The sequence below is a fragment of the Cephus cinctus genome, unplaced genomic scaffold, assembly GCF_000341935.2.
Source record: "Cephus cinctus unplaced genomic scaffold, Ccin1 Ccin1_scaffold0331, whole genome shotgun sequence".
Classification (NCBI taxonomy): domain Eukaryota; kingdom Metazoa; phylum Arthropoda; class Insecta; order Hymenoptera; family Cephidae; genus Cephus; species Cephus cinctus.
In genome coordinates, this window is record NW_014333028.1 from 432,375 (window position 1) to 442,018 (window position 9,644).

Consider the following 9,644-nt stretch of genomic DNA (forward strand, 5'->3'; position numbering starts at 1 on the left):
CGTTTTTAGCAAAGCGAACAAATTATACTAAATACGCGAGAGCTAGACACCTGGCTAGATTCACTATACGAAAGACCATGGCCGTAGATACCCTAAGGGGGCTCAAGGCCCCCGTCGGGAGACCCATAAGGTCCTGTTGCGGCCACAACTTGGGCCACCAACCACTGAGCAAGCTCAGCGGAAGAGGCGGAAGGGCAACCCCCGACACCATGGTCTTAAGTCTAGCTGCACTAACCGGATGACTACTCTTATATGACTACTCGAATTAATATGCTCGACCCGACAAAGGAAATAGGAAAAGTAAGACAAATACAATGAAAAGTGAGAGGGAACAAAGGGAAACGAGAAGAAAGAAATGAAGATAGAAATAAAAAAGTGAAAAAGTAGAAAAGTAAGGAATAGAGGTGTAAAAGTCGAAAAGAAATGAGAAATTAATGAAGAAAGATAAAGAAATAAGGAATTAATGAAGAAATAAATATAGAAGAAGAAGAAGGTTGTAAATGGATATAGAAATAAAGAAGTGACAATAAGATAATAAGAAAGAAATGAAGTAGTGAAGAAGTAGAAAAGTAAGGAATAGAGTTATAAAAGTGGAGAAGAAATGAGGAAACGGATAAATAAGAAAGTAAAAAATGAAAGATAAAGAAATAAGGAAGTAAAGAAGAAATAAATATAAAAATAGAAGAAGGTTCGAAATGGATATGGGGGTGGTTCCAAGAGACCAGTATAGGAGACCGGCTCGAGGAAGAATGAGCGCCGAGTCTGGGCACTGCCTCGAGCGCTGCCCCCACCGTCCGCCTGCTCCCACTCGCTGAGTCCTGCGCGACGAATTTGCGCGCACACAATTTTGGGAAACTTCCAGTACTCCTAAATATGCTTGGCCAAAATTTCCGATTTCTAGGTGTTAATATTTTACCCTATTGATTTAATTAATTATTTTAATGTTCCTAACACCTAATTTATTAATATTTCAATTTGAATGTAATTTATTTTCGATATTCTACAATTTCAATTCAATTTTTATCTACTCCGTATATTCTGCCAGATTTTGGTTTAGCCTCGATTTTATATTTTGAATAGATTTTGAAAGGAAATCAGTATCCAATAATGTTTAGTAAAAGTTGAGATGCTACACGGGTGTCAAGTTGGCACTGCACTTTCTGAATAATGTCTTAAAAATCTTTCAACAATAGGCTTTTTCAATAGTTCTTTAGAAGTTCTATCGTTCCCGGTCTCGTTCTAAGGGTTGCTTTGGGAACCAACGGTGAGTAGCGGAGAACCTCTGCCCGCCAAGCTACACGTTCGTGTTCACGTTTAGCTCGGCTACGACTGGATATGCTTTGTCAACGGAGGTGATGATCACAATATCCTATTCTAGGCTCGCCGCTACGATTTATCGCAATGATATTGGTATCTCCTAAAACCGTAGTGTTGTGCACCTCCCTACTTACCTCAGATCGCCTCGACGGTTTGATGACTTTCTACAGTCTGCGTAGCCACTGGTAGTTGTTCCTAATAAGGAACTAAAGCCGAGTATTCATAAAAGAGAGAGATTCTGCGTAGCCAGTGCCGTTTATGTCACCGGTAAGTTGCCACGCGTCAGGTTAAGTTTTGTAGTATACCAGTTATTTGTAATAAGTATTCTGTGCAGATATAAAATTCGAAAAAAAATGTCTGCGTTAAACGTCGTGGGTAAATTCTGGCAAGAATATACGAAAAGCACGCCGAAGAAACTTAAGATCATCGATGCCTACCTTCTATACGTCTTCTTGACAGGAGTCATACAATTTGAGTACTGCTGTCTTGTTGGCACTTTTCCATTCAACAGCTTTTTGAGTGGATTTATATCCTGCATATCTTGTTTCGTTCTTGGAGGTATTTTAGAACTTGCTTTACGTATTTTATTAGAAGTAAAATATACAAAAAAATGTCTCAATTATTGAGATTTTAAGTGACGACTTGTATTAATTTATGCCATTTACAAAAATCATGTTAATTTGTAATATAAATTATATCACTCTGCTCTGGGGAGTAAATGTCAGTTTCTTAATCTCTATAGTAGTTATCATTGTCGTTATTGTGATGAATCGTCAGTTTATAACGAATGTTATTTTTGTTTCAGTTTGCCTTCGACTACAAGTAAACCCACAGAACAAAAGTCAGTTTTATGGAATAAGTCCTGAGAGAGGATTCGCTGACTTTATATTTGCTCACATTATTCTACATATTGTTGTCATGAACTTCATTGGATAGGAAGTATGCCTAATGAAGTTAAGAGCTTATAATAACACGACCTATGTTTCTTTATTTGCAATAAATCATACCTGAATTCGATCATCACTTTGCTCTTATTCTAAATGAAACAACTGTTTAAGAGTTTCCATTGATCGAAATTGATATAAAGTTCTACAATATTCCATGGTAACAATGCTTTGACATTAAAACATCTTGACAAATATATTTAAACCAGTGTAATAGAAAACTTTATACATTTTCTTTCAAAACTACTTCGCATATCCATTCTTCAAACAAATCTACCTCTCATTCCTAGCTGGTACACTCAATTGAACTTGTTAGATTAAGCAAACATATTTAATAATCAATCAACATAACGTAACAATAAAGAATAACATGGACATTGTGTTTCAGGGATCAAGTATGAATGTTAAGACAGGAATCCTGTTACGATAATCTATAATATAGTTTATTTGTCTTAGTCTTCGTACAACCCTAAACAAATGACAGGTCATTTTGCGATAACGGTTAATAGCAGTTTCTTATTTCATACGTATACCATATTTACAACGTATAATGGAGCGGATCGACATACATTCAAACGATGCAAATGTAGAATTTCAAAGTATAATTCAGCAGACACCAGTAGCGCCTGGTGATATACTGTATATTATAAGAAACCTCACAGGACAATCACATAAATTAGTTTTAAAATCATTTGAAAAATAAAAAAAAGAACCATCTCAAGTATGTTTAACTAAAATAATTTTTATCTTTAATCACTCTGCTGTACTGTACGTCGCTAGATTACTTAAATTATCCATCTATTCAACTGAAAATATAATCACTAATACAAGAAACAAAAATAAAATCATTTCGATATGTAAACGCGATCGCGAGTAATAACTTAAAACAAGTGCCATATTTTAAAAAAAAATCTCAAATATCCTCGAACAATAAAAAAAACCCTGCAGATACGTTAAAAACAATTATTTTCATTGTTTCATTCGTACACGACTGCCAGCTTAAACTTCTACAAAATAAATAGGTTGATTTATTAATAACAGTAATAGTAGAAAGAAAAAGCGATCAGAGAATGGCAAGCGTCTGCGATCGCTGGAAACAATCTTTCGTATTGTTTTTTGAGTTAATATGTTCCGAGTTAATACAAAGCTGGTTAGGGATGAATATATGATATTATACACAATGTTAACATTCGCGTGCATATATGTAAATAAATGAATGTCCTACGCGAGTATGGGCTTACGAATATGTGTCATGTGTCGAGTGTGTATGTATGCAAGTCGATATTATATCACAAGAAAGCAAGGAAGAAAGATATATGAATTTACGCCTCGACATTTTTCTTTAATAACGAACAAATAATAAATAGTAAGCGATAAATCTGGAAAAGATTTATACGAAGGTTATCAATGGATATAATAAGTTTTCTTTTCCTCTCTTCTCGTCCATAAGAAGAATTCCCATGCGTTTCTTCCTCTCTTTTTCTTTTAGTAGAATCCAAATATTCTGTCTAAAAGCGGTTATAAATCGAAGCTATATTTAACACTGAAGATTCGCTCTTTGCGAAAGTGGCTCCCTCGGCTTTTTTTTTCGCAATTCGATGACAATCCGAGTCACCGTTAAACTTTCAAGTACATCGCCCGAGTTAACATTTACAATAGTATAAATAAATGATCGATTCTTCAGTCGTCTGTTTATGACTGTACAACGCTTATACTAGAATCTTCAAAGATTTTTGAAAAAAAAAATAAAATAGCGTACAACCTTTCGAGCTCGTACCATACAACCGTCAGACACTACAGATACATACTTTTCTTTCTCAATACAATATTAACAATTCTGTTCGGCGAAAGTCGCATTCACACTGACGTAAAACAGTCAATTATGTATGCACACGTATCTGTTATACAATTCACGCATTTCCAACTACTGCTACCACACATACAGCCGATATGCTTTTGCTCTGTGCAAAAAGTTTTTATCAACCATTCGCGTTGACTCGTGGGGAAAAAAAAAAGAAAACTTAAAACATTGTCGCTGTTAATTGGAAAAAAAAATTGAATAAATAAATAATTATTCTGACGTTTCATAAATTAATGGAGTCTACGACGCTAGCTATAAGATTAGAGACTCTTGCTAATATTTCTTGAGCAAATTGTCGCACAATCTCATTGCATTACTTCGAGAAAGGATTTCGCGTCTACAACGTTGTCGAATAAATTTGACAATTCGTGGAAATTCGTAATCGCTATGAATTCGCGACTGCGCGTCTTGTTAAGTGAAAAATAAAGTCGAAATTTCGGTAATCTCAAGTTGGCACAATGGAACTAGAGTTCCGGAATTGGTCCAAAAACAAAAAAAAAAAAGAACAATTCGCGCGAGACGCACATTTACTTATATAATTTCGCCACGTTTATCGTTGAAATGTCTATGCACAGCATTTTAAACTGACACATCGTAACACGTAAAGGCGGGGCTGAACGTTCTTCAATCCACTTACGACCAACATTGCCTCCTTAAGGCTGCTGTGGAACAAGCGATGACGTCAGAGGGATAAAGGGCTCTTAATCAAATTACTCTCTCCTTCGTTCGCCAATAATCTTTTCGAAATACATTTCGCGTTCGTCTCATCTTCAGAAAGCATGCTTAACCGCATTTCAAAATCAAAACTAGTACAAGTGACAAAATGGCTCCTATCTAAAGGATCGCGCGCGTTTCTAATTTGTTGATATACATTAGCGTCGTCATATCAAATTATTTGTCCACAATGTTTCTTCGTTGATCGTGATAACCTCAAAATGTAGATAAACTGATTTTCTACCGACAAGACGAATCCGACGAAAATTCTGAAAAAAAATAAAATAAAATAAAAATCTAATATGACTTTTTTCGACGATACTCGTAGCGTGGAGCTACGTGCGTACTGCAGTGACGTCACAAGCTAGAGAATCATTACACATGTATTTTTATAATGCAAATTTTTTTCCCGCCAAAATAATAACGCAAAGGTGTATATCGAGTTAACACCGAAAATTATTAGCGCGAACAGCAGCCATAAGAACATGTAACAACAACGGCTCGGGATCACATTCAGAGACCAACAATTAATTCACTATTTAATTAGACACCGAAGCGTAGAAGGAATAAAAATATTTTATCTATTTTTATATATATTCGGATATGAAACATATGTGTGTAAATATATTTCTACCTTGCGCCACCTTCATTTTGTAAAAATGATTACGTCACACACATCGCATCTCTGCTGCAACTACAGCGACAAACCGCTGCTTTCGAATGCGACACTGACGCCAAATTCGCAAAATCATTTTAAAACGCCTCTTAAGAAGGAAAGCTACCGAAAAAGCATTGCAGTTTATTCGCCGTGCATGACCTAATTATTAGCAGAGGTTCAATAAGCGCGTTACTTGACACTTTATCGTGAGAGTGCGATAAGAACGATTTCGCGTACCCACTTTATTGGGAAATTTTACGCTTAAAAATAACATTCTGTCTCGGACTTGGTACAGTGATTTATACGTAATAATGACTTTAATAGACTGTCCTTATCTCTGCATTCTGTTCGACGCTTAAAAATTTCTCTGATAAAAGTGTCGCCTTATATGCGCACGCATCCTGAAACAGTGCGTTAGAGATTGTTTAAGTAAAACTTTGCGTAAAAAAAATTAGCCACTGATTAAATTTACACGGTGGCTTATTTTAACAATTTCTTCTGCTTCCTCACCTCTTCGATCTAGTGACGTCATCAATATTATTTTAATCACCTAACATAATGACGGTATCACTCTTGGATGGTGCCAGCAGGAAATCTTCCAACGTCAATAGCCGCTTCTGGGATGTGAATATGAAAGCTTCGCGTCAAAAATTGTGAAAAGTTTCAAGTTGTTGCAATTCTCGAAAATTCTCGAGCTAGTGTTAATATTGTTGTACAGTGGATCTCAGTGAGTTGAAAGAAATCAGTTGTAATTAATTTTGAAAATGAAAAAAAAAAATTTTCTGAACATCTGTCTCTTATTCTCTCTCTCTCTCTCTCTCTCTCTCACCCTTTTTTTCTTTCTTACTCTCTCTGTCTATCTGTCGTTTAACTTGTGCAAAAAATTCGCACAGCGGTCGACATGATGGCATCGTTTCTGTCACCCTTTTTTTCTTTCTTACTCTCTAGTTGAAAGAAATCAGTTGTAATTAATTTTGAAAATGAAAAAAAAAAATTTTCTGAACATCTGTCTCTTATTCTCTCTCTCTCTCTCTCTCTCTCTCACCCTTTTTTTCTTTCTTACTCTCTCTGTCTATCTGTCGTTTAACTTGTGCAAAAAATTCGCACAGCGGTCGACATGATGGCATCGTTTCTGACGCATCGCACGAAAAATCTTCATTACGCTCATTTCCGCGTCACGATACTCAACATGTTTCATGATATTTAAAAGCCATTGAAAGCCTCGAATTTCGTTTACTCCAATAATCACGGATCGATGCAGAACGCTCTCTATGATAAGTTGCCATTTGCATTTCTCGTTTCTGACTCGGAGTTTCTGTGCTTCTCAAGATACCTTCGACGTGCACTGAGAAGCATGTGTTCCTTTCGACGTTGCAAAATTAATTCTCGTTCGATTGATGATTTCGAAAAACGACCACCGAGATTCGACGGTTCCTCCCCACTGTGAACGTTAAAGAGGAAAAGAAAAAAAAATAAATTAACTTTAAGACCATAAAAATACAAAAATCGTCATGCCAAAACTTTCACCGATAAAATATTATACCTGTCAGCAGCGGGAATGTCGAATCTTGGATCCCAAGAATTCTGCGCAAAAGAACCCGGTAAAACGGTTGTTTGCGTCTGCGCAACTGGTTCAGTTTCCGGTTCCTCCATCATGTGATGAGGCAAGATCAGTCTGCCATCAAGAATATTCTCGATTGTCAATTCGACCGATCTTGTTACTCGGAGATCCTCGAGGATGATGTTTTTCGGATAATGCGGAAATAATTGCTCAACCTAGAAAGACAGAGAGGAAATATGAACTTTAAGAAAGTTACATTCACAACATTCAACAAGGAACCGAGTCACGTCACTACGTCCATAGACGAAGTTTCGGTCACAATCGAAATAATTTTTCTCACCTGTCTCGCCATGGCGTCCAATTGCGAATTACTGTGCGCCAAGGCCAATATATCACCGCGAAGCCTACTGTGCGTGACCTCGACGGAGAAGCTCGGTAACCAAGACACATAACGGGAGCCGTCAAAATGAAAGAAATGATTCTCATTTCTGCGCACTGGCGTTTGTGACACAACCGCCAATTCCAGTGGACTGTCCCTATGATTAGCCTGCATGCTAAGAGTGAGTCGACAGGTAGGACACGAGGTGTCCTGCTCCAGCCAGGACTGCAAGCAAGAGTTATGAAAAAGATGGCCGCACGGAAGCTTTCGGGCGCTTTCCATTTTCTCCCAGCAGATGGCGCAGTTGTCGGAATTCTCAGCAAGTTCGTCCCGTGACGCCATTGGGTAACTGTGACAATTTAAACGAAACGCATTTTAAAAAAGCAACCAATTGAAACAAAATGGCGGTCCAGCACCCATTACTCAGTCAAAATCCTTCTTTGTCTTGCTCGCACATAATTTCATATCTCCGTTTACTCACTTTTGCTTCATGTGACTGAGGACCGCCAAATAATTCCTATGCTTTGTAATTCTCCGTTGTATCTCGTGAAAGAGATACCGCAGCTGCATGCAGATCACGAGGGAGGCCATACTGAGAAAAATATTGCTCCAGAGCAGCATATGAATGTGATGAAGAAAATCGACAGCCAGTACAGTCAGTTCTGACGTAAGTTCCGTGTAATAAGCGAGTGGTCCGCGTTTGTCCCAGGATCTCGGTGACGTATTTCCGGCGGCTCCGCGCGTATCGTACAGATGAATGGCGTAGCGCAGCATCACGTGAATCGTGCGGACCCCAAGCAGGATACACTGCAATGAAAAATAAAAGAAAAATTGTTATCACTCTATAAACACACCGTATACCAGTTTTTATTTATGAACCCAACGGATAAATCTGCTATCGGTGATTAATGCTTCGGCAAATACGATGTAACAGTGTTTATGAGTTTTAATGATGAAACCTCATTATTTGGTCTAGACGTTAATTATTTTAATTCACTTATGGAAACTTTCTTAACTACCGGCCATAATTTTTCCTCGTGAGTCGTTCGCTGAGAAAAAGTCCCATGACGCCAAAATTTTTTATCGGTCTCGCGATGAAGATTATACCGGGATATAAAATAACGCGTGAGTGACGTCACATAGAGGAAAAATTGAATGGAAGGAAAATGGAAGAAAAAAAAAAAAAAAATAACAAGAGGGCAATAACATAACCTAAAAAAAATTTATGTCCAACGTGTTTACATATAGGAATCTAATTATGCAATCGAACATAAACCGTTATACCGAATGATGCGTATACGACTAGATTAACGCAACTGGTTCTATAAAGGCAATATATGATTTTAATATTAAAAAGTGATTCCTCGTTATCGTTATTTTTCCTGCTTTAAGGCGGCAGCGCCTAATAGCAACGTGCGAACGCGAATTTATCGGTTAATTTCGAGAGACAGGTATTACTGAAGTTATGGAAAAATTTGAATTTTCGAAAGAGAGAAAAAATTTTCCACGAACCACTAACTCGCGGGTACAATCTCAACGATAAATATCCAGAGAAGACGTCATCGGTAATAAAACAAAGAAAAAAAGAGAGAGAAAAAAAAGATACGAGGGTATGCGACTGAAATATTTACACCTGTGTAAATGTGAAGTGTCAATTTGAAGTATAAAGTGAGAGACAGTATTCCTTGAAGTTGTTAGCGAAGAGTGAAATATAAAAAATAAATAACTTCGAAAAGGTTTACATCCTCCCACTTCCCCCCCCCCCCAAATATTCGACCAAAACAGAGATCAACGAAACCGCGTCTATCGAAATCGACGATCGACGTGCATAACGGGTCGGCCGAGAGACTTTCTAGAACTATCGAGAAGGCAACGAAGAGATAGGAAAGGCTTAAGGCGAACGCACGCAGTTCTCGGGCTGTGCAGAAATTAGCATCGGTTGTTGACCCAGACCTTTCGTTCTAGCATGAGTCGTCTAGCAAACGAAAGAGATAACCTAAAGGTAGGTTCACACGTTTTCACAACGTCTAGGTAAGCCGGTATACGATGGGACTGAACGATTTTGATTGTCAAACGAGTCCAAAAAAAAAAAAATGAAAAATTAAAGAAAAATTCACTCCGCGTAGAACGTGCTAATTGAAAAATAAAAATATATATTATCAGTATGAAGAAGTATAACGTTCAGTGATTGCGACAGCAGTTGATAACAG

The 9,644-nt window shown here is 37.4% G+C and overlaps 2 protein-coding genes and 1 long non-coding RNA gene across 5 annotated transcripts in view; 1 reads left to right on the plus strand and 2 right to left on the minus strand.

The window, feature by feature from the left end:
• Window positions 1-1,346: 1,346 nt before the first annotated feature.
• Window positions 1,347-3,224, plus strand: LOC107267000 (dolichyl-diphosphooligosaccharide--protein glycosyltransferase subunit DAD1). Of its 2 annotated transcripts, XM_015738157.2 has the most exons (3): window positions 1,347-1,584; window positions 1,652-1,875; window positions 2,123-3,224. In XM_015738157.2, exons 2-3 carry the CDS (start codon window positions 1,671-1,673, stop codon window positions 2,251-2,253), a joined length of 336 nt encoding a protein of 111 aa, XP_015593643.1. In that variant the 5' UTR covers window positions 1,347-1,584; window positions 1,652-1,670; the 3' UTR covers window positions 2,254-3,224. The 2 variants fall into 2 exon arrangements, with proteins under 2 accessions (XP_015593643.1, XP_015593642.1); XM_015738156.2 differs by lacking the exon at window positions 1,347-1,584 and having other exon boundaries at window positions 1,586-1,875.
• On the minus strand, window positions 2,683-6,407 carry LOC107267002. The gene is made up of 2 exons (XR_001537537.2): window positions 6,005-6,407; window positions 2,683-5,895 (listed from the first exon to the last, which is right to left on the minus strand). It is a non-coding gene; the product is annotated as an uncharacterized LOC107267002 (long non-coding RNA).
• A 54-nt stretch (window positions 6,408-6,461) lies between these two features.
• LOC107266994 (E3 ubiquitin-protein ligase AMFR) overlaps window positions 6,462-9,644 on the minus strand; it is a 14,045-nt gene continuing 10,862 nt past the window's right edge. The window contains exons 5-8 of one of the 2 annotated variants that reach the window (XM_015738133.2): window positions 7,916-8,241; window positions 7,396-7,783; window positions 7,038-7,270; window positions 6,462-6,935 (exon numbers count right to left, since the gene is read on the minus strand). In XM_015738133.2, the coding sequence (XP_015593619.1) occupies window positions 6,764-6,935; window positions 7,038-7,270; window positions 7,396-7,783; window positions 7,916-8,241 (1,119 nt within the window). In that variant the 3' untranslated portion in view covers window positions 6,462-6,763. The remainder of the gene's footprint in view (window positions 6,936-7,037; window positions 7,271-7,395; window positions 7,784-7,915; window positions 8,242-9,644) is intronic. The other variant, XM_025084224.1, reaches the window with a different exon arrangement.

Bases quoted from the DNA above. Each gene is read 5' to 3' on its own strand.
- LOC107267000 (XM_015738157.2), top strand. From the start codon at position 1,671: ATGTCTGCGTTAAACGTCGTGGGTAAATTCTGGCAAGAATATACGAAA. The intron at 1,876-2,122 runs GTATTTTAGAAC...TTTTTGTTTCAG, and splicing joins ATCTTGTTTCGTTCTTGGAG to TTTGCCTTCGACTACAAGTA.